Genomic DNA, 25,474 nt, shown 5'->3' with positions numbered 1-25,474 from the left:
AAATATTAGTGGTAGCGAAAACTTTGGTTTGCGATACTGCGGGAAAATACACGTCAGATCATTTTCTTCCGCGATCGTTTCTGTTTTCCGAACCATCGCGTTTCCGATCGGTCACGGCTACGAGTTTCCACGGTTGCTTCTCGGTCAATGCTAACTTGTGCTTCGAGGTGTTGCAATCAATCGTTCGCGAACAGATCGCGGCAACGCGCCGCGGTGAAACGAGTCCGCATAAGAGAGTTCTCGCGATTCAACGCATTGTCCACATTGTTGTTGTAGGTATCATTAACGCAGAAGGTGCCATGTGGAAGGAACAGAGAAGATTTCTTCATCACAAGCTTAGAAAGTTTGGCATGACATTCTCGTCCGGCTCCAACCAGAAGAGCTTACAATCAAAGATTTCGGTGAGTATTTCGGATTCGAAATTATTAATTACTTTTTAGCACATTTTTTTCATAATTCTCTCTCTCTCTCTCTCTCTCTCTCTCTCTCTCTCTTTGTTCTTTGTGATTAAATAAAATTAATTTTACGATATCTTTATCAATGATATTTGAAAATATATATTTATGGAACACTGTGTTATACGAAAAATATTTCCAACAAATTCAATAAAATAAATGGGCATAATATTTTGGTTTAGCTCGAAGTTAACATACTTAACAAGAGATTAGTGGAGCGACGCGGAGCGCCCACAAACATTTCGCCGTTTCTCGCTACGTCGATCAGCAACGTGATCTGCTCACTCATGATGAATGTACGCTTCGATCAGGGCGAAACGCGTTTCAAGAGATTTATGGGTCTCATCGAGGAGGGATTCAAACTTTTTGGCAGTGTGGACATCATAAATTATATACCAATAACGCGCTTTTTGCCGTGGATGCAAAAAAATCAAATTAAGATTTCGGAAAATCATGCGGAAATGGCTAAATTCTTCCAAGAGACCGTGAATCAGCATAGAGAAACGTTCGAAGCGGACAGTGTTCGCGATATCGTAGACACTTATCTGCTCGAGATTCAGCAAGCGAAGAACGAAGGTCGGGAGGACGAGCTGTTTCAGGGCAAAAATCACGGTAAGAAAAAATCGATATTTTTCCCCCTCGATATCTCCAATCGCAAACTTTATTTCAATTCTTAACGCAATATAATTTATTAATAATATTAAATTTTATATTATATTATAAAAATATAATATATTATAAGTATTATAAAAATATAATATTACAGATATATATTAATAATATTAATTAATTAAAAAATGTCAATTAATATTCATCAACAATTCCACAATGCAAACTTTTGTTAAACGGCTGTTTCATTTTCTTTTTCACATAGATCGCCACATACGACAAATCCTCGGCGACCTTTTCTCCGCTGGTATGGAGACCGTAAAGACCACCTTGGAGTGGGCGGTGCTTCTAATGTTGCACCACCCAGACAAGGCGAAAGCGGTGCAAGAGGAATTGGATCAGGTTGTGGGAAGATCAAGAATGCCCTCATTTGAGGATCTTCCTTCTCTTCCGATCACCGATGCGACGATCCGTGAGGTGCTTCGCATATGCAGCATTGTGCCGCTTGGAACCCCTCACGCTACTACACGGTAAATTGACTCTCCATCACAAGTCACTCACTTCGCAAATTTCAACGACAAGACTCTTCTATTCTTCGTATTGTTCGGTTTCTGTTACGCGACCGCGTCCAGCCCTTTCCCTTTCTCTCCGCTCCTACGTGAGCTAAGAGCGGGTTTCACAACGAGTCCGCACCTTCCTCCTTAACTGCTTTCCGTGTCTGGCATATCAGAGTCCCGCGATCATTTTGGACGATTATATTCGGCAAGCAAAAGTGAAAGCAAAGGTGCGTGGCCCCTGTCTGCTTTTCGGCCGGACTGTCCCACCTTTGCAAGTAATACCTTCGAGGTCGACGACACCGTTTCCCGTGCGGACAAAGAACCTAACTTACTCAAGAGGCGAACAGGTGTATCGGATCGCAATATATCAAGAATCGCTCATTAGGAATGATAGAAACGGCGCGGGTGGCACAGTTTCACTTCTCCGCGGAGAACGCGGCCAGAAAGAGCGTGACGAGCGCGCGTGCGTGCGTATAAAAAGTCGAGTCGCTACTTGACTTCACCGGTGGATTGATATCTCGTATAGCTAGACGATCGTTGACATGTGCGAAAACCGTAACATTGATCCAAATTATCTACAGCTCTAATGAATTCCGGAAGATACATATTGCGCTTTTAACAAAGCTATTAACTTATCAATGTCTATCTTTTCCATAATATATTACTCTTACAATGTTTCCCATTAACTAATCTTTCAAAGGACGTTCGTAGATATGTTATCTAAACTAGCATTTTGTCTCTTCGTGTTACAGAGACGTGACGCTGAAAGGTTACAAGATACCAGCCGGTACTACTATAGTGCCACTGTTGTACGCAGTGCATATGGATCCGAAACTTTGGAACGACCCAGAAGCCTTCCGGCCGTCCCGTTTTCTCACCAGCGAAGGCAAGATCCACACTCCAGAGTATTTCATGCCGTTTGGAGTCGGTAGACGGATGTGTCTGGGCGATGTGCTGGCGCGCATGGAACTCTTTACCTTCTTCAGTTCGTTAATGCATACCTTTGACCTGAAATTGTCGGAGAACAGCTCGTTACCCAGCTTAAAGGGCAACGCCGGTGTCACGTTGTCGCCGGATCCCTTCGAGATCTGCCTGCTGCAGAGGAACCTCGAATGCAGCGAGGTCCCGAGCAACCCTCTGCGCAACATCGGCAGTCATTGATGAGCGTCCTCAGCGAACTCAGCACGAGCACGGTACTTGTTTCCTACATTCGCAGGAAAAAAGGTCAGTTAGAATAGAAATAATGTCGCGAGTTTGCGCGCCATATTGTACGAATATTATAGAAACGCGTCGGCCGAGGATAACGCGTTATCCAAAGCTAAGAATATTTTACGTAACATCAGTCCACATCCAAAGTTTTATATTACATTTTAAATTAAATTTTATATTCGTAATAAGATATTTATAATTTTATATTATTAATTAAGCGAAACACCACTCTAATTCTTCGGGAAGTAAAAATTTTATTCAGAAAATATGATATGTAATCAATCAGCTTTCGATATCTAAAGTAGTTTTCTAATTTAACGATTGGATTCTGGGAACAATTGATAGATTGGTACATTGCAAAAAGCTATCCGATCGATTTTCCGATTGATTTTCCGATACTAAAGTAATTTTATAGTAGAATAAAATCATATATAGGCTAGATGTAAGCTAAATTCTCGAGCGCATCCGATGCTCGATGTAACTACGTCATTAATTCGCTAGATTTTGGTATAACGAGATCTTAAATTCATAATTATAAAATGTCCAATTTTTTTTTTCACTATCTTAATTCTAATGATCTTGTTATACCAGAAGCATGGCTTCTCTCCTGTTCACCATATGAGATTCAATAATTTTAGTCTTTTTAAAAATTTTTTAAAAATAAAAAAAAATTAGTCTAATATCGCGTACATTATGTTTTAATATATTATATATTAATTATTGTAGAATATTACAAATCCGGTGAAAATTTTGAGTCGCGGGACCGTAACTTTTTTGACTTATAAAGCAGCAGAAAGGAAAATCGATCGGATAATCGAAAAGTCGGAAAATAGCGGAAGTCCTCGGCTATAGCTTAGAGTACAAAAAGAGCCTAATGGCTCGAATTATATTTCCCTACCTCCTCTGTTTAACTTAACTGCACATCACCTTTCACCATATCAATCCCCCGATCGAGTATTTATTATTTTGCGAACGTTTCTTTCCTCTGTGTCCCATTGCTCTTCTCGCCTCGTATTTATTCGCGCTCAGCCGGCGAGATCGACGCGATTTCGACGCGATCGAACGGTTTCGACAGCGATTAACGAGTAACATCAATCCCGCCACTTCAAATCACGACTGTTAAAAAGTATCTCGTCAGGAGCTATCAGTTTGTCACGTTTAAATATTACTCCGACGCGACCTGACGACACCGTCACGATCCCGAACGCCGTCGACTCGCCGTAGATCTCCGCGGACGAACGAGGATGTCGACTCATTACCGATCGCTCCTCTTTCGTCCGCGACAACATAGTAATCCGTTATTATAAGATAAAGAATATGTGGAGAGAGAAAGACAAAACGAGCGAGAGAGACACTATTTTGATTGTGCGCGAAGCTCAATTAGTATGCTAGTTTGCGTATTTAGTTCGTAAATATGTGTGTATTTAATAATATATGAACATATATATTTTATATATATTATACGTATATAGCTGGTCGACAAATCACGTGCCGTTTGACAAGAATGTAGGACTGCCCTTGCACCCGAGACGACCGTTCGCGTTAATATCGCGACACCGCGATGAGCGGTGTCGTTGACTTTTCTAGCGGCGACACGAGTGGAGCGCGTCGGCGGCGCCGGCCGATTGCACGAATCGGCCGGTCCGGAGCCCGAGAGCGATTTTCGTGAAAGTCGCTGCGAGATTTCGTTGCGACATCTCGCCGTTCGGCGCGACGTGGCGACTGTTCGGAATGAATAGAATGAATATGTCGATCGTTACATCCGGGCGATGATCGGCTTTCGGGTGCAGGCGCGGACTGAGGCTGTGAATCCAAGAGATTCGGGATGTATGGTCGACGATTACATTGTGACGTCGTGTAATCCGATTTCCCAAAGGTATCCCGGGCTGTGCATCCTAGAAGCGGCAAAGACAGCGCGCGGCAGTGCGCCGATCTTGTGCCGAAGAGCTCCGCGAGTCCAAGATTCATGTATATGTTTGTAGTTTAAACTCGATGACTGACGGACTCGCCATCGATACAGGATCTGCGCCGCGCGCGCGCGGCGTCTCTTTGCTCGAGTATCCGATAGAATGTTAATTAATTTTACCATAGCACGCACGAACTACAGAATGCCGCATTGTGTTCATCTGTCGACCGCAAATCTGTGTTATTTAATGTGTTTTATTTTCTATAAAATAAGGATATTTTGCAGTTAAGACAATTGTCTGATCTCTGTAACGACTGATTTATTCTTCCTATCCCAATCACGCCACTTATGTAAAGAGATTAATTTTACGTTCTAAAAAAATATTTCAAAGCAAATGACTTTTTTTTATTTTTTACTCTTATAAATCACTATTTTTTAGATATAAGTCTCTTTGTGTCGAGTGACATTACTGTCTAGAAACGCGATTACGCCTCTCAAGTGCATCTCAAATGAACGTACATTCGTAATGGTGACGAGCGTTTGTCAGCCGAATATTCCGGGGAATTGGATTTTTTATTCGATCGTTCCCGCGAAAAATTTCGTCTGGAAACTGCAATCTCGCGGAGAACCGGATTCTTAAGGATGAGTAAAAAAAATTTCTGGTTCTTTGGCGCTGCACCATCGGCCTTCGAGTCTGATCTCTGAATGCGCGCTCGTCCCTTCCTGCCGCCGTTCAATATGTTGAGGACTCTTGCTCGGGGCCTACGAAAGAGGACTGAAGCTGGACCTAGCTTTCTCTTCCACTGGTCCGCTCGGTCCCGCATCAGCAGAATGCTTTTTTTCCAATTCGCACAGCCGGGCGTTTCGTGAGATTATGGGCTAAAAATAGTCACGATTCCACTAATTGGCGAATCCAACTAGGTATAGTAAAAAAAAAGCCATAATTATATTAAAAAATTCTACAGAAAAAAAATTATCATATTTTTCAGAATGTTTTTATGAAATTTGAAAGTATGTATTCCTGTAAATCCTATTTAAATATTAAGTAATAAATTCATATGAGCAATTTATAATCTTTATTGAATTTTATTAATTATAAGAGTTACAAAAACTTTTTATTCTCTTAAAATGTATGGCTGTCAATCCTATTTAATAATTAATTTTAAATCTGATAATCGCTGAAGTGCATATTATCAGAATTATCAGCTCGTTTTATGCATCAATCTAATATTCTTGTTTATGAAATTTCAACCACCCCTAGAGAATTCCCGCTGGGGTGATTAGTTTTGTAGTTTCTCTCAGCAGTGCAATTCCGTGGGCACCTCCTCGCGGGCGTACGAGCGGTAGTAAAATTCGCGGAGCATCGCGCAAACTCGCAGAGCGAAAGAGCGTTTCGCGCGCTTACATAAGAGAAACTCGCACGTTTCTAGGTTTCTAACGAAATATCGTCGCTGGGTACATTACGTCTGGATAAGGTTAATGACACGAAAGTCAAGTGGCCCCAAACCGCACACAACGTTACGTAAGGTCAGCTTAGCCGGCCGTCAGTGCGGACGTACACTGATAATGGCGCACTTCCTGCAATACATCGTGCATGTGAAAACGCGAGATATCCCAGATGCGCGTAGCGCCATGTGTAACCGCAACACGTGGCCAACTCCCGCTGGCCCAGTAAGGACCCCTTTTTACCTTGCGCTTCGATATACGAATTTGTGGCCTCACCTCGCCAAAGAATCGGTCGGGCGCCAACTGGCCGCTATACACAGTAGAGACAGAAAGTTTGAAGAACCGTTGCTTCAAGGCTTGGCTCAGTGAAGCAGGAAGAGGCGTTTTGTGGCTTATTTCTTTTTTTTTTTTTTTCATTGCCTAACGCAAAGTTGAAAGTGTGTTGATAGAGCAGTATTTTTATAGCTTGGATCGCTTCGATTCTACTTGAATTCCTTTATCTTTCTTTTGATTCAAGTTTCGTGTGGCTGTCGCGGTGTAATCTATTAAAATTAATCGGTGCAAGTTTCGTTCATGCATTTACATTTTCTCGAACTTCAAAATGAACTTTTCTTCCATTACATCGTTAATTCACTCAATTTTTCAATATATGTACATATATGCGTCACTGCAAGTGTAAAGCATTTATTTATCGTAGTTTTTACTGTAGCGCTTGTTTTTTTTAATAAATATTTCCATTAACACAAACAGTAAATAAATTCGTAAATTTAAATTCAAGATGTTAGATTAACTGATTTTTTCCAGCAAGATTTTGCGTTGCTTATATAATTTTGCACCTCGCTTATAATACTGTCGAATATCTTAATAACACGTAACATAACTGAATATACTTCATTAATATACATAAAACTCCAGGAAGAGATCTTCGATCATTAATCATTTGTCCCTACTCGCAACCTTTTCTTCTCTTTCGAGGATAGAACCCAAGGATAGAATTTCTTTTAGATTTTATTGCATCGATATATATATATCCCAAAATTTTTGAAGTGTCCAAGGTTTTTGTGTTGTGGGGTTTGCAATTCATCACTTAGTAGAAGAAAATACGAATTCGGAAGGCCTCCAGTTTCGGCGGTGGGTGAACGGTGCGCTTGTAGTTCATCCAAGGCCGCTACATTGTGAGAGAAAAACGCGCGTTGCATAACGTTGATGGAATTCACGAATCCAATGCGAGACGTGTGAGAAAAAGAGAAGAGAGAAACGGAAGAGAGAGAGAGAGGGGGGAAGAAACGAAGCGAAGGGGCAGCGCGTTTTATGTAAAATCATCTCCCAACATGTGATCGTGGTTGACATTTTAACGGCTCGTGTCTCCATATCGGGAGCGCATGGTGGCAAAAATGCGTCGGTACTCTTCGCAAATATAAAATATGAGCGAGGTGTGCGCACAAATAAATCCACAGGGTGGATATTTTCACGCGGCTCGCCTTACGTGGCGCGTGCTTTAATAAGAATGTTCCTTTTTCTTTTTCTTTTAATATCGGCGCTCTGAAATATTTGGCGATGGCGAAATTCGACTGCCGAGGTTCGCAATCGCGCGATAAACCGACACGCGGACGTCTGACATCTTGCAGCGTTCGCTACCGATCTCATTAATATCTGCCTGGTGGGAAATGTATGCGCGTAAAATCGAGACGCCACTCATTCGGCGTGCAACTTGATGCAGGCAAGCAGACGAGAATAGCGTGGAGTCGTAAACAGTTCGTGACAGATTCCATTAACTAAAATCGTGTATTTCAGCAATCTTTGCGATGCGCGTGCAGTTCATTATAATATGATCCAAGTCATTAGTTCTCGAAAAGGAAAGATAAATCGGTAGGATCACTTTGCTTTTCAATAAACTTTGCTGACACAATGTACGAAGCAATCGTTTATATTAAATGTCGCTGCTGTCAAATAAAATAAAATCTTCGCAAAATCGTAAATTTAAATAAATTTATAAAAAATATTACAACTCAATATGAAATACAATTGATTATGAATGTTATATTTAATGTCAGATCGTATAAAGATTATATTACGTAAAAAGATAAAGTAAAGCATATATCTACACATAGATATTTCTGAAGTGCGCACTCTTAGTTTTAACATAATAATGTTAATGAAAAAAAATGTCGTTGATGCAGATGCATGTAAATTTATTCTCGTGGTGTAAAAACCAACCGATGCGGTTTCGGAACCAGAGTAATTCCGCATTCGCCCTCCAGATCGATGTGCGCGCCGGATGGCGTAGAGATGGCAAATGAATGAAGAATTCTCGCAGCGAACAAAAATAACATCATTCTGGCCAGTTCATCGCCGACGCACATTCGTTTGCCTTCGTATTGCACAAAACAATATATTCAATGTCATATAGAGTTGTTTCTTTTGTATTTTCTATAAACATACCTGTTTGAAAAGGTAAAAAAGCCTTGGGCTTAGCAAGAGCCCCTTCATCAGTGATGAATCTTTCGGGCCTAAAAGAAAGAGGATCTTGCCAGTAAGATGAGTCTGTATGAATAGCATACTGTAGCGGGATGACCATGGTCCCTTTTGGAACATCATAACCTCCGACTTGTGTGTTCTGCAAATAATTTTCATTTCACACCAATTTTCTTTTTGCGAACATAAAAACAGTAAGATCTCAACTGCGATTGCTTATCGTAGAATCACTTCTAAATAGTTTACAGATTTCTATTTCGCATAAGAACCGTAAGATTAATCGTGATTATTCGTTGTCAAATGAAAAATATTCTCGGTCTGTAAACAATTACAAGTTTATAATCAGGCACATCTGTTTTCGCGGAATGAAATATGCAACCGTGTGTCTCGTTGATCCTTTTGTTCCGTTTAACGCGCACATGTGCACTATAATTACCTCTATTGTACCGTGTGGAATACCGATCGGCACAACGCTTCGCAACCTTTGTGTCTCCATGATAGCTGCTTCCAGTCGAATTAAAATCAGCCTGTCCTCCAAACTGGGTAACTTTTGTCCCAAGAGTTCGTTCATCTCATCCTGAACTTTTTTCTGCACAGACAAAGATATACAGGATTCCAGGCCTCGTGAAAACAGGCCCAATAATCTCTTCATCGAATAGGATATTCTTCTAAAAAATATCTTGCAAAAAGGTACAGTATAATTTCAAAAACACAAGCATACCTGTTCGTCCGGATATACCGCCATGAAGAGTAGGAACCAGCGGAAACTTGTAAGAGTGGTATCGACACCTGCTCCGAAAAGATCGGCTAACATATGATAAAATTGCGGCTGTGTGAAATGTCCAGGATTGTCCGTATTGGCCGTCATTACGTCGTCGAAAACCGCAAGAAAGTTATCCGTCTTTTCACGACGAACACGATATTCATCGATAATCGTCTGATATATCTGATGCGTTTTCTGCTTGCCGTCGATAAGTGATTCTATTAACTTGCCAAATCGTGGTAAAAATCTGAATAATCGAGAGAAAATTTAACGCTCGTTATGTGCTTGAATTTCTTACAGTCCTAAAAGTACGTATAATTTTTACGTTATTAACTTTAATATTCAACTAAATATTTTTAAATACGATATTTCATAAATATAAGAAGTAAAATGTGAGTATAGTAAAAAGAAAATGTAAGAAGATATATTATTATTAAGATATATAAAATAAACATTTTTATTAAAACTTGAAATATTAATAACAATCTTATGATTGCAACCTTTCGTTAAGAACACTTTATCAATAATCTGTCCACAATCTAGCTTATGTAAATTAAGTAAAATCGTCCTTCGTACTACTTTTTTTGTACAAAGATTTGTATTCACTCATGCAGATACTATTCAATTCAATTTATCATGTCACTTGCGCGTATATATAAAAAATAGTTGCGTATCTTTTTATATTTATCGTTCGAAAGTCACCGCCTTCGATGAAAAACATAGCATTTGCATGCTAGACGTTGAATCATTGAATCATTGTCACATTATCGGCGTGTTAATTGGTCGTGTGGATCAATTCACTCGACTCTTTTTTTTTTTTTTTACCCCACGCGCCATAATGCGGTTTACCTTTCGATAAGTGGAAAACACGCTATGCGCGCTACGCGACATGGCCGTATCGTGCTGAGAATCCCTCGAAGGATCTTTTGTCAACTATAACGTCATACCTGAGAAATGGCAAAAAGTTGAGTGGCCCTGCAACTCCAATGTGCTTGACTCCTTCCTCTTGTAAATGTCTCAACCATTTCCACACCTTGTCATCCTCCTCGTAAACTTTACCAAACACGAGGTCGTTGATTACATTACCGAAGCAGTGATGAAGCGTCTCCAATGGATCAATACCGTTCTCCGTAGAGCGATTTCTTAATTTCTAAGGACACAGACAAGGAAATTCCTGCCATTTTCTTGCTTGCTCTTCATCTTTCGTATACTAGAAACTTAGCTAATGCGAAATGCCTATACGAAACTCATTAATATACTTCAAAGCCAATATTTATGCACAATGCAGAGAACTATCCCGAACGAAATTTTGTAATTAATAATATCATAGTATATATATATATATATATATAACTGTTCTTTCATATAAATTATTAAAAATGATGACATCGAAATGTCACGAATGTTAATAGCTTCATTAAATGCAATGACATTTCCAAAAATTAAATAAATGTTAACTTGAATTTTGTGATTCAACATGGATATTCTTTTTGGTATAATTAAATATATTTGGTATATCAATATATTCGTTTAGGGACAGATTTAGTGACACGATGGCCTCGCGTAAATCCTAGGTGTTAATTTACCAATATGCACTCGTTCACCGCCACGAGAATTCGCTCCTCCAATTTATCTCTCATAAAGCCAGATGACTTCATACCAAGATGCTTCAAGAATTCGGCTACGAATCTTCTTTGAGTCTTCCAACGGTCACCCTCGGCGCAAATTAAACCTGCGTAAAAGAGATGCGGTGGAAACAAATTTTTTCTCTCTCTTTTTTTTTTTTTTCGTGCAAAGGCGATCCTCGTCGCACCTTAATCGCGCGATCATAAATAAGCCGCCACCCGAACGGTGCCTCCGTCGCGTTCCCTCTTTCTGCGCGCGCCGCGCTTGGTGGGAGGGTGTAAAAAATAGCGAGAGGATTACCGTCATTCCGTAAGTAGGCGCAGCCACTGAACTCGTTGAAGGATAATCCTCGAATGAATAAACAATAATCTCTTACCGCATCCGCTCACCGTTCCTTCCTTCGGCGCGTGTGCTCGCGGGATAAACCAGGCACGATCGTCGATTAATAGCGATCGCGATCGCTGATTAAACGCGACAGTGATAAAGCGTTCATCTCCGCCCTGACACTATCTCTCCTCAATTCTTAAATTTTTTAAATACTAATCTATACTTTTTAGCATTCTCTACGTTTATTTTCTCTCTCTCTCTCTCTCTCTCTCTCTCTCTCTTTCTCTCTCCTTTCTTTTCTTTGTATTCATTCGCTTATTATATCTCTCTTAAATACCGAAAATAAAATAATAATGACGACTCGCATAAGTGCAGGTAAAGTAGGCTGTCGATATTAAATTCTTTAGATGCACGCAGCAATTATATTTAATTAGCCTATAGGAAGCCTCATAATTATATGCTTACGGAATCTTTTATGCGAGGCGAAGCCATTAAAAGATAATTAAAATTATAAACTTGATCGGAAATAAGATAAGAAACTTTGCGCCACGGTGAAGATGTGTCGCTTATGCACACTTACTCCGTCGATTTTGCAGCCAGATCACACGCAAGCGTCACCGGCGCAAGAATGATCTCAGAATCCTGATCATCGCTCAATGAGATTATCGAGGTTTATAGTCGACGCGCCACGAGAATACAGATCGAGATCTTCGGTGCGCAATTTATCAGACGCTATATTTATCTTGGATCTCCTCTCTGTTTTCATATTACACGTGAATTGATAACGTAATATATTTGATCAATTGCGTAAGGAAGAAAAGGAGGAAGCGCCGCACAAGGAAGAGATGTATTTTGACTCGTGATTTTCATCTGCGCACATTTCCGAGAAACGAAAGCGAATGTACAGTGAGAGAAACGATCGTTTTAGCGAATTCGTTTTAGAATTCGTCATAGCACGCTCGAGACGAGCGCCGAGAGAAGAAATAATGAAAGTCCATCGGCGCAGGGTACAAATAGGTTACCGCGCACTGTGTGTTTGCGATACTATTTATCATTCGCAGCTTGTTCTAAGAGGCAGCGTGCTGTCGATAGGTCAGTGTCGTATTTAAATGACGCCAAGAAAACTTTCCGGGATCGCAGGTGCGCCACGTGCGCCATTAATTTCTCTTCAATTCGCGATCAATTCTAGATCATGTCTGTCTGATAAAATAAAAAATCATAATTTATAACAGAGCTTTAAACAAAAATGCATTTTTTTCCATTTCTCCACACTGTCTGTGCCGAAAGACAAATGTCGTTTGCTCATTTTTAAATAAATAGCTTCTATGATTTCTGAATAGTAATATAATATGCGATTAGGAATTAAATTTTTCTTCCAATTAAAATTTATTATTTTTTAACATCTGATTCTTAAATATATTTTTAATTAATTCTTCATTAGTTAAGACAGTTAATTCAATTAAGATAATCTAAAATTCTTTGAAGATTCGTTGAAAACTCTTTGGTTTATTAAGGAAAAATTAGAAATAAAGAAACAAATGTTCCACATCTAGAGGATAAAATAGAAAGAATTTTATGAGAGAAAAAGGATGAAAGAGAATTACTGATAAACAATTTTTGAGAAAGAACTCTAAAAAAAGAGACCAGATAAGTCTTATAATTCTTTGTAGCTGACGCGCTGTTCTCTCTCTGCTCACCTTTTTAGCGATGCATCTGCGCGGCAGGCGCAAAGCTACGGACAATGGGATCTCCTTGCCGGTCGATTATTACACAACTAAACACCCCGCCGCGATGATTTCAGGGGATGACATCACTCGGACGCGGCGGAGGGAGAGGAGCGCTCACGAATTCGCGAACCGCCAGAAATAAACCGGACAAGAGACGGATAATGCATACATGCGTCCGAACGTTTCAGGGCCGGTCATTCCACTTTGGCCGGCAAAAAGCCGGCGAAGTGCAACGCGAGAAGGGGGAGAGAGACACGCGGATAGTTGTCCTGTCCAAATACAGTCGACCGATCGATCGCGCGTTTTATAGCGCGTTATTAAAATACCTGGATAACTCTTCTGTCGGTCAGTCGGCTATTCGGCAATGACTCCTTCGCGCACGTCCGCGACCGAATTATGCATAGAATTTTCGAGCTCAGAAGAACACGAAGAAGATTTCTTTTGCTGAACGATTGTACGTCCCGTCTAGTTCCTTATTGAAGGAATGCATTTCGTAATACGTGTGAAGACCGACGTCGTCGTGGAAGATTCAACGTCTTTATCGCGCAGTTAATAGCCGACAATCTTCCGATTGCAAGATTCGACGGCTGAATCAGTACAATGGAGATAATTAATGGCACGATAATTTATGAAATATTAATGACTAATCGATGAGAATATTGAATAGTAATGGTTTGAAAATTGCTCTTTAAAAGTCAGGACGGATTCGGATAATTTTTCTAATTATTATTGTTCAAAGCTAGCATTGCGAATTGCTTAAAAACTGCAAGCAGATATGTTTATCGTTTTAGACGTTACCGAAAATTTTCCTGTCGCGAAAGTATAAAAATTTGAGAGTATCCAATCTATTTAATTCATTAATCAAGTTAATCTTTCTCATCAATATACATGTATTCAGAGTTCGAGAAAGAAATTTAAAAAACTGATTTTGTATTAATTTTGATTTAAATATTTCAGATTTTAAAGAAATCGTAGACTTTCAAGTACTTTTTTCTGATATTAAGAAAAACTTTCCCGTTTGATTGTCGATTCGATTTGGCATTATTTTATGACAAATGTGACATATGAAATCGACATAATCGATAAGCAAATTATTTATATGACATTCTCATGGCCTATATAAATTTTTAAAGACTGCAGAAGTTCAAAGAGCTAACTCATGTAAGATTAGCAGTCGAAATCGTGAAATAAAGAGTTATTGAATTATTACCGCCGCTATTTCTCGTCAAGCAACATCTCAATTAATTGCGTTAACAAAGATGGAGAATTTCGAATATTGATTATTGATGATTTTGAAACGCGCGCGGGTCGTGCGGGTCGACGATGCAAACGCCGATCATCCATGCAACGCTCTGTCGCTTTTAACGGGAGAGGCCGTCGGCCCGTCCTTGCGGAGCTAACTGTAATTCCCCGCGGATGCAGAGCAGAACTGTCGACGACCGGGAGAACTTCCTTCAAGGAGACCGATAAAAGTGAGAGTCCTTCGCGTCGGCGCGAGTCGCGGCCGGTCCCGGGACGTGCCTAACTTATTCAATCGCGTATCCGCCCTGCTTGTTACGAAAATGAGAAAGATTGAACCCCGAGACGGCGCCGGTGGCTTGCTTCATCCACGCCGCACAATTGCTAGTTAAAAATACAGATTGCAAGCGCGCGTTCTACAATAATCTATTTTATGCAACTATCTAATCGCTGAATAACAAATGCGAATTTCTTCGATCAGATTTCCGTTTTTGGAAAACATTTCAATAGTTTTCCACTTGTACGTAGAATAGTGTTAGACTTGGAAGTCATTTAGGTCTTTTGACAACAATAAATGTTGTAAAAAAAAAAAAAAAAACCAGTAGCACTTATGTAGAATGAAAAAGAGACACAAGGATACTGCGTGGAGAGCAGGATCGCCATGAGGGAAAAAATGAAATTCCACCCACACCCACTCCCGCGCTCGAAAGAGGAAAACAAGCCGTCGGGAAAATCGCGGACATCTTACGTCAGTGTTACGCGTTTGTAATAAGCCAAGCGGGAATAGTCGCTTGGAAGCTCGCTTGCAATGTTTATTTTACGCGCGCGCGCCTGACTACATCGTTGAGTCAGTGCTGTGGTATGCCAAGTCCGATTGGAACTGCGACTTTTCTACAGCAATGTAGATCATCGCGTTACGTGATCGATCACGTCTACTCGCGTTGCCTTTTTCGAATTGATATAAAAAGAATCTACGCAAGGTGCGATCGTTTACTTTTTTCTCTACGCAGTGATTTATTTAATCAAGACATTTGTGGATTGAAAATTCTGATATTCACATTTTATCGTTAAATAATAAGAAAGTGATATTCGAAGAAAACATTGAGAAACATATGCTACATTGTTTAACTGTCGGTCTTAACTTTCACATTCTTTATTTACAGGATAATATCAAGAGAAAAAAAATCAAATCATTAAGTTTACATGTTGTGTCTTTTGATAAAAATTTTTCTGTGTCCGAAAAACGAAAAAAAAAAAAAAAAAAAAAAAAATAACAGCATTATTTTAATGATTTTGGTGGCGAAAAGTCGGTCGTCCTTGTCGAAGGATAATATCAACTGGCTTAAAGTGAATCGCGATGTCATAAAAGTGAATCGCGACAGTGCGGTCCTTTTTTTATCGGCTGAAATTAGCGTCGACGCTATCGCTGCTCATGTGTGGCAGCGGCAGCACCAAGGACGCCGAGAATTTCAGGTTTCGTCGACCCGCTTAAAGGCCAACGCCGTTACATCCAGACACTTTTGACGATCACCGCAATGCAGGTCGATGCACCGCGGTAACGAGAGTAGCAGCGATGATCTATCGCGTTTTTCCAAGAGATCAAGACCCCTTCCTCACCTCCCGCCGTCCACCGGCACACCTTGTCGTGACTTACAAGGTGTAACGCGACACTTTAAAGTCTTCACGCTCCTTCGCTTTCTGATCTAGGCTGTAATCACAATGTGCGTACTCGTAATTGGTCTCGAGCCATTCTTCGATTTTCTGCGCTCGTTATTAGGATTAATAGCACGCGAATTATCATATGTGCCATGAAAACGCATGAACGAATATTTCTTTCAATCAACAATTTACTTATTTTTATACGCTTCACGCATATTGGCATATTTATTTATTTGGTGCAATATTATTTCGTGTTACTATAAAAGGACTGCAAGACGTCTACAAATTTATTATTCGTTATTTATATTAAAATATATAAAAAATTAAAATATTTGGTATACATTCTATGTGTATGCGTGTGTAATTTTTTAGAAATGTTCTCGAAACTCAGTCTAAAAACGTGAAGGATCAGCCGATCATTCCTTGGTATCTCCAGTAGACGTGTCTTACAAGAACTAATGTTACTCTCACTTTCGATTCGTTTCGCAGAAGCCTATTAATACTTCCCCAGGTAGCACAAAGTGTCATCGATGTCGTCGATTTATGTGTGATGTCATTATTGACGACACTTTGCTACTTGGTTTGATGTCGCACCATCGGCATTTCGCCAGTCGATTTCCATCACCTGATTACTTACGATGTCTGCAACATTTCCGTCCTATCTTTTCTACAAATTTAAATGGATTTTATTGTCACAACAGATTTCGCTATAGAATGACTTTCCGAAACGGTTAAGAAATCTACTCCAAGCGATTAAGCAGCCTACTTCGAACGCCGTTATTTGAATGGCGAAATATTTTACAAGTCCTCAAGCCCTTTTATACATATATCGAGTTTTAATGGAACGTGAAAGGTGCATATACTCTCAGACATTCGTACTATATTATCACCGATATACTTCATCAATAGCGTGAAGAAATTCCGAACTCTCTTTTTCGTGCACGCTTTCTCCGTTTAAATCATCACCGATAGAATATCATCGTAGAGTTCTCTACGAAATAGATGAAAACTGCAAATCCGGCAGCGAGACACGCGACTCGCGATGCAGAAAATTGCGTAATATGTTTACAGACGGCGCGTTATCGCCATCGGCACGCTCTATAATATATTACGCACGACATTATCCGCCATAGCGAGACAACCAGTTTGCCGGCCGCATAAGAAATGTGAGCGCGCCCATAAAAGTGCGTGTAAACGTGCTGTCGGGTAATCACGGGTTGCGCCGTCAAAAGGCACACACCTCTTGGTATTCTTCCCCATGCTCATTTCTCGCGCAAGCATCGGCGGCAATTGTCGATTTATGAATAGTGTTTGTCTCATTAGATTTCACAAAAGCACTCTAGATTATCTAGGCAAGTGTAAAGTGTAATGCTTGAATAATTTAAAGTGCAAACTGTTCTACTTTATAAATAAAACTTAACATGTAACTATGTGAATAAATTTATATCATTAAGTAATATAATTTTGAGAATTTTTCAAGATGTATTTAGCGTAATATTGAATATTAGATTACATCCAATCAAAGTATCGAAGAAAAAGCTTTACGAGAAGCATAAAAAATATTTAATTTTTGAACACAACAGTTTTGAAATATATTTTGTCATTGATAAGCAATAGAGTATACTATTTCATAAGTCATTATCGAGCTTAATTATATTACATATTTTTATTATTGACCGACATAAATATATAAAACATTTTGTCTTACAAATGCAATAAATGTATTTTTTTTCTGTCTCTTATTCGGTTATTTTCATAGATATTCATCATCTATGCATTATTTGATATTATTAACATTATTTGACATTATTAATTCTAATATTCATATCGGGAGATAGATAGAATGTCGCTCGAGTCGTCGTTATATTGAAAAATGAGGAAAAGCGACAGCGAGTCTAACAATGGGATTTAGAGACTTCAATATGTGGCACGCACTTTCGTGCGCCTAAGTAGTAACGGTCCGCGACCGACGCTCGCTCGTCTGACTAATTCCGGTCCACACCACTTGAAACGAACGTTAGAGCTCCAGAGCTTCCCTTTCCCTCCCAAGTCGAATGAACGTTTGCGGCTGTTCTAAGTTTAGCGAAACTTCATATAACGAAATATGTACCTGTTGATGGAGGCGTGGCCTACCTCCCCACCAAACACTACACTACTATATATTCCGACGGAGAGAAAGAAAGGGAGTTCGTAGCGGGAGGACCTTTCCTGAATGCCTCTGGTGGGGCATCTATGAGGAGTGGAGGAAGACTTCCGAACTCTGCTAAGAGATTCCTCTCCCAACTCCGAACTCTCCCAAGAGTAAAAGAAGCATATCGATGTTGGGAAGTTTTAAATTCTAAAGCGAAAAATGCAGATTTATCATACAGATTTGTCATGCATTATAAATTCATCAATCGGCAATTCGTCGCACGCAGTTTGTTGAACGCACGAAATTTATTCAAATTTGTTTGTTGCGTGACACTTTTCATTTCTATACTGTTTTTAAATTTAGCATAGCTCTTCCCATAACTTTACTGCTACTTGTTTCAAAAATACAAATTTTTGGAAAGAACAACATTTAGCAGAGAAAGTGTATCTTTGTCGTTTTTTTTTTAATTTTGGACAGAAGTTATGAGGATTGGTTAGTTAAAAATTTATAGGCTCATGAAAATATGGCGGGCAATAAACCTGCAATAGTCATTTGATGCGAAAGTTCAATATAAAAATCTCCAGTAAACAACTGGATTCACATTCCCTACATTTCAACTGAAATTAGCGATAGTTAAGCATCGCGAAATCAATATCGTGCAATTGACTCGCAATACATGCGAGTATTTATCTGTCTGTTAGATCAGCGAGCTTGTAAAAGATCGGCAACGAAAGAAATAAATGGAGAAATCACGGGGTCGTTGACTCGAAACGTGCCTTGTAAATATCGCCGAAAGCTCACACACACGCACACGTAAAAAAAAAAACAAACGTAAAAGAGACAAAAGTTGGAACAATGGAGGGTTCTGCCAAGGCAAGAGACAGAAAGAGAAGAGCGCGAAGAACAAGTGAAGACGTTGGCGGTTCGCAAACGAGCTAGGATTTTTGACATAAGGATAAAGAACCGTATCGTCATGGCTTAAATTTCGGATTACCGTAAAATTATCCATCGTTCCGCTCGAACGACATGTGTGGCCTTGTGAATTTTCAACTATTGAATTAGACACTGAAGCCATTGGGTTGGACGTTGAAACCGTTAGGTCAAAACTTACGTTCGTGTCACCCTGTTTTCATTCCACAAAGGCCATGTTAGATTCGTTCCACAGAGTGGTGGCAACCTTGGTCTAAGTGTGACCACTTTGATTTCATAGCAAATTGAAATTCACGTGTCTTTAGTTTTTCAGAACTCAATTTATCAAAATGTTTTTCTCCAATTTGCAATATTGTATGTGCCCGCGGTCAAAGATTGATGAATGAGATCAATACAATCGTGAGCTTTCGATATCCATCAATTTGCGCGTTATCTTATGGGCACATCGATTCAACTTGTTGAACTCGAATATTTCTATTTCAGAATATAGAGCACCGAGGAAGCTTGACGAGGCGCGATGTTTCACGATACTTATCTATCATATACCGTGTTCGTGATACTCCGTATATTTCAACGGAGCGAGCGAGCTCTCGCGTATGCAAGATAGCCCGCTCAAATGTCGCGCCGCAATCGGCAACGTTGATCGTAAATCGAAAATCGTAACGGCACTCGGATCTAGAGTCCTCGTTATCGCGAGAACGGGACATCCATCCAGTAGGCTGATCGGTTCTATTCTCATTGACGATCCACATCTTGGCGAAACGCTTAGCTTTATCTTGATATGTCGCGATGATGTATTGCAACGAGTTCCGACGACAATCGCAATTGCACGCATTCGTACATTATTGCAGTCATTCTTATCACATCGTCGAATGATATCGGAATAACGTTTCGTAAATTCTTTCAATATTTGATATAAAAAAAGACACCTTTGTCATCATCTCAAATAAAAAATCTTTCAATATAGTTGACTGTAGTTTCACATTAAATAAGGTGTAAGATTTTTGCCATTTGTTTGCACTTCAAGCGTTTTGCGTAGGCATTACGTGTCTTAAAAAATAAAATGAGGTATATACGAATCTCAGGTAGAATTGCGCGTTACTTTCAAAACGTATTCTAATGACTTCTCGCAAATACTTCAAGAGTTGTTAGAATGGCACCGCGAGCAAACACAAAATACGCGTTGCCGAAAGGAATTCATTTCTCGTTTACACCTGGATGAAGTTTCCTTGAAGTGACTTTCACTGTGCGTATACGTATGCGGGTTAACGCGGAAGAATGCGTGTGTAGGTCGGCAGCGGCTGAGACCACGATATATGCCATCCAGAAATTCTGCAAAACTTCCTTTAGGTGAATCGTTATACAGATGCAAAATCTGTTACCAATATTTTTGGAAATTCTAGGGCAAAGTGATAGCAGTAGTGAGAGATGGATTGTGATAATTAAATAGAATCTCCAGATTGAACGGTCCATAACAATGGATTTACAATACCTTTTTGAGAGAAATTTAGTTGGGCAGTCTAAGCACACAACGACACCACTGTAAGGTATTGTTGTAAGGTCTTATATTTCACAACTCATGTTTGCCAATCGATATACATATTGTATTATTGTTTACGACGCAGCGAGGACTTGTATATCTTCGAGAATTATTTAAACTATCAATTCGATCGCTATTCAATCATAATGGGCGATAAAATATAAAAATATTTTAAAAACCTCCAGAAAAATATCTAAAATTTATTCTAATATTATAATTATTTAATTACAAAATAACTAGTTTAGTTGGTAAAATAACGCGTTTTTTGCATTTCCTCCATTTGAAATCGTTCTTAAAGTACACGTTGTAGATTTGTTAATTTAATATCAGAACATTTGTTTGCTATATATTTATTTTTAGAAATAAAAAATCACTTACCGTATCCTTGCATTATTCCATGTGTTAAGTAAAGCGGAGCCCTGCCGGCAAACGCATCTTTGGCAAAGGCCTGTCTTACCAGCTGAGGATCCGACAATAAAATCGTATATACCGAGCCCAATCGTAGTCCACAAATCGGGCCGTACTTCCTCGCCAGATTCGTTAGCGACTCGTGAGGACGTTGAGGATCCAGCCATGGTAAATATCCGAGTAGCGGTATACCGGTTGGTCCCGGCGGAAGTCGAAGTGTTTTACAATTTTTGCGAAAGACATAAGCAAAAAGTATGAAAGATACGCCGAGGATAATATAAGTAAGGGATATCATTGTTGAATTTCGAGAGGAAGTGACGATAACGGCTGCGGTAATACCTGCAAATTCAAAAGAATAGTCTTGAATAAAGCAAAAGATCCGCGCAAGTCAAATAATGCAGTTATTTTCTTATGTAGATTTTTATGCAAATATAACTATACGTGAAATAATGAAAAAGATGTTAATAACAATGATTTTATAATCAAACTATTTAGTACACATCCACCGCGACTGTCGTGAAGGCGATAAACTCTTTCTCACGATTAGCTCGCGCGAGATACGCGGACGTAATAAATTGCATAAATGCCTTGATAACGAACGATCCTTCGCCGATCGTAAAACGTTTCTAATTGAGGGAGCACGACTGCAGCTTCCAGGAATGGCAGCGGCAGAAATGAGTGATAAACACCTTTCTCTACGCCTACGGCGAGAGCGCGAGTGGACGTATAAATTTATCTCATTATCAAGACACGCGCAATCGCGAAGAGGACGAGGAACGATTCCGTGTTGCGGCAATATAGGCCGACACGTGGTCAAACACGTGTTGCTGAGAATCGCCGACGAATCGAGGAAGCTTACTTTCGATGGCACGCCGACAGGATTTTTATATCATTACTTCGCAAATGTTTAGTGGTCGTTATGGCATTTCGTATATTTACATTATTGCGGTATAACTTAAGCCTTTCGCGTTTAATGAAAAATAGATGTTTAATATATCTAAATATAATAATTCTTAACAAGAATTTTTAGTCATAAAAATACTGCATTTTGTTTGTAATTGATGTAAAAAGCTAATATAATCACCTACATCGTTTAAATGTAAAAAAAGTTTTTTTACCTGGCTCTGTTTAGCTTTTAAAGAATGTTGAAGTACAATTGTTAAACTGCGAGAGATTTTTTAAATAATATTCTGGATATAACTTTATATATTTTGTCGTGACATATTTAAAAATAAGATAGCTTTAAAAATATCTTAATAAAGATATCTTTATGTATAACATTTAAATAAGACTAAAATCAATAGGAGCCACAATGCTAGTTCTTCGTGCAAAGGTTAAGATATATTCGTTAAAATTGTTTACATTAAATCAAATATTTCAGCCTGCCATCAGGCCTTCTTCAGTGTACATTAATAATAATACAAATAAAAAGAAAAATTCGCTCGCAAAATTCTACATAACGTGAAAGATGTAGAAGACGTTAAAATCATCCTTTCCACCCGATTGTAGTTCGGTAGAAAATAAGTTAGTATTGAATTAAATTCATGTCGAAGTCCACGCTAGTCCACGTAGAGAGAACGAGGTGGAAAAACAGAGAACAGATAGTCTTTACATCTTACAAGTCAAGATCTTAATGATCTTGCATTGATTTTAGTAATCAGTAGAGCCTTATATATCATTAATTTAAATAAGAGATGTTAATCGCGTGTAAAATCTTAGAAAATATAAATAAATTAAATAAAACTTACCAAATCTCCGCAAATATCGAACGTTTATCACAGAAGTTATTTATGGCTTCCACAATGTGTTTGAATAAGTTATTACTGATTAAGCTGAATTATGAAACTGGAATCTGCAACACAAAAAAAAGATATGCAATAATTATATAATTAAACATATAAATAATTATTTATTTGCATGATAAAAACAAAAGCGGTAAATTAAATGTGCATACAATTATTCGAAAAAAATTATCGTAGGAAAAAAATATATATGTACAATGTACGATGTAACATCGACGACAGTATCGAACCAAGTGTTCTTGCGAGACTGAAGCTGACGAAAGCTATCTTCGGATTGTTTGAATACCAAATGACAACTGCTACGACAGCAAAGATTCGATGTGCGATATTCGACGACATAAGAATCACCTTTAAAAATAAATTTAAACACTGAAAATTCGAATTCAAAAACCAAAAATTATTTCATATAATAAGTTAATTAAAAATTCAGCGTTATTGTTTTATGAATATTAAGATGTATAGAGATGTCAGATACTTTTTTCTATGTGAACTCAATAATAATTATTATATGTATCTTTGATGTATAAAATGTTTGTATTATAAGTTATTAATTTAGAAAAATTGATTTAATAAAATATTAAAATTACTATGCAGTGAAAATAAATATCAATTTTTTATGCAAATATCAAACATTCAAGTTTCTGCATATCTGCGAAAAAAAGGAATTTCTTGCATAAAAGGACTCTTTTTTTTTGAAAAGGGCCAGAAAGTAGAAAACCAGAAACTTAAAATACCCACATCTACCCCCATATATATATATATATATATTAGGTAAGCCAAGAAGGCCAGTCCATGTGTGTAAGGGCAACGAGTTGTTGGTACACTCGTGTGCGTAAAGAGAAAAAAAATACCTATATATATATATTTCTACGCACATAAACGTACCAACGACCCGTTGCCCTTACACACATGGACTGGCCTTCTTGGCTCACCTTACGAGTATTCTGTATATGCACTCGCCTCCGCTCACGTGCGAGCTATCCGCTCACCTTCGCCAATCACGTGCGAGTTTATACGTCGATCGAGCCTGCGCGGGCCGAATTCAATTTATTTGGTACGTGCCCGGGCTCAAGTTAAATCGAAAGAAAAAATGAGAAAAGAAAGAGCGCAATTTCCTATCGACCTACTGCCCGCTTAAAGAAGCCGGGGCAAAGGAGTTTCAATCGCCGAAGTACTCTTTGACCTCTTAGAAAGCTGTTTTAGAAAGACTTGAGGAGAAATGTTTTCTATAGTAATACTTGTAAAAATCACAAAGAAAATTTTACATTACATTAAATCGATAGGTAAAGCACGATACTAGTTCACTTTTCTTCCTCGTAATTGTTAAATTAATAGCGCGCGTACAAGAATAAAAACAAATTAAATAAAATAAAATCTTTTATATTTTTATAAGAATTTTACTTTGTAAAATGTACTCTTAAAGTTGTTGTGTCAACAACACTTTCCCCTATCAATATATTGAATATATATCGATATATCGAATGCTTCTACAAAGCTCTAGAAATATATAAATTTGCTAAAAATTCAGAATAAATTTTCGAAAAATAAAATTAAACTAATTACTAAAGATTATTTCTTTTTCATTCTCTTAATCGTAGTTTAAAAAAGATAAAAAATTAGCAACTTTTTTGTTCGTTAATGTTACGAAAGATGCGTAAATACTTAAAATCTATTTAAAACAAATGCAACGAATGTATGGGCGCGTGGTGTCTTTGATGATTGTGGAATCCACTCACGCGCTGGTAAATCACACATTTGCGAATGCTGCATCTCGCACGAGGATTCGTTTTATGAGGACGCTAACGCTCGAGGGCCACGCAGTCACCGGACGATGGGCGCGCCACTTTCCCTCAGCCGTAAAACGAACTGGATTGAGGAGGAAGAGGAGAAGAAGCCGAAAGAGAGAAGATGACGAAGGAGGAGATGCATGCACGGAGAGAAGGCACGTGATCGGTCGCGCACGTTGTCTCTCGATAATCAAAACGCATTCTTCTACGACGACAGATCGCACGTACTTTGAAACGTGAGACATGATGATCATCAGTCACACAATTATTATACGACGATTGCACCGCGGCTTGCTTGCCTTTTTCGCACCATCAACGATAACGTCCGACCTGGATAATCCTCAGGATTTTCAAAATTTCTAGTTCTCGCTTAGTTGTGTTCGATATCATGCGAAACTCAAAACGTTATGATATTATTTCGCTAAGGATTAATGACTTAATTTATAATTACATTGGACAAATTCAGATATTTGTTCCAAAAAACACAAAAAATAGAATTGTACTTAACTGAACTATAAATGCGGTTAATAATTTACGAGATTGGTGTCTATAAAATTTGTAGTTGCGACCGCAATTGTCTCATTTCACTTTCAATAATTATAAATATACCGAAATGCGAATGTATGGAACATTCTCTCTGGCGAATTCAAAGCTTATTCCGGCGGTAACAGGACGATTATTCGTTTAATTTCTTCCCCCTAGAAATTGATCCACGAGCCGAGAAAACGGTCACTCCGACAAAGAGACTCTAAAACTCCCGCGATCGAAGTGGCAGTGCAACTGCGCTGAGGAGGAAGGGAGGAAGAAAATGAAGGGCGGACGTCGACTTCTTAATCGGCTCCCGCTCGAACCTCGGTGAATAAAGCGAACGGCCGTTG

General features: G+C 38.8%; 2 protein-coding genes across 2 annotated transcripts in view; one reads left to right on the top strand and one right to left on the bottom strand.

The window, feature by feature from the left end:
* The window catches only part of Cyp18a1 (Cytochrome P450 18a1), a 79,674-nt gene extending 74,644 nt beyond the window's left edge, over positions 1-5,030 (top strand). The window contains exons 4-7 of the mRNA XM_012372739.2: positions 277-401; positions 638-1,067; positions 1,330-1,594; positions 2,374-5,030. Of these exons, the coding sequence (XP_012228162.1) occupies positions 277-401; positions 638-1,067; positions 1,330-1,594; positions 2,374-2,782 (1,229 nt within the window). The 3' untranslated portion in view covers positions 2,783-5,030. The remainder of the gene's footprint in view (positions 1-276; positions 402-637; positions 1,068-1,329; positions 1,595-2,373) is intronic.
* Positions 5,031-5,874: 844 nt separating this feature from the next.
* The window catches only part of phtm (phantom), a 157,354-nt gene continuing 137,754 nt past the window's right edge, over positions 5,875-25,474 (bottom strand). The window contains exons 8-15 of the mRNA XM_012372708.2: positions 22,756-22,859; positions 20,978-21,346; positions 11,007-11,152; positions 10,368-10,570; positions 9,379-9,667; positions 9,094-9,246; positions 8,625-8,799; positions 5,875-8,553 (exon numbers count right to left, since the gene is read on the bottom strand). Of these exons, the coding sequence (XP_012228131.1) occupies positions 8,375-8,553; positions 8,625-8,799; positions 9,094-9,246; positions 9,379-9,667; positions 10,368-10,570; positions 11,007-11,152; positions 20,978-21,302 (1,470 nt within the window). The 5' untranslated portion in view covers positions 21,303-21,346; positions 22,756-22,859 and the 3' untranslated portion in view covers positions 5,875-8,374. The remainder of the gene's footprint in view (positions 8,554-8,624; positions 8,800-9,093; positions 9,247-9,378; positions 9,668-10,367; positions 10,571-11,006; positions 11,153-20,977; positions 21,347-22,755; positions 22,860-25,474) is intronic.

The sequence above is a fragment of the Linepithema humile genome, chromosome 5 (genome assembly GCF_040581485.1).
Source record: "Linepithema humile isolate Giens D197 chromosome 5, Lhum_UNIL_v1.0, whole genome shotgun sequence".
NCBI lineage: Eukaryota > Metazoa > Arthropoda > Insecta > Hymenoptera > Formicidae > Linepithema > Linepithema humile.
The sequence above is the reverse complement of the archived record's forward strand: the minus strand, read 5'-3'. Positions and strand labels throughout refer to the sequence as shown.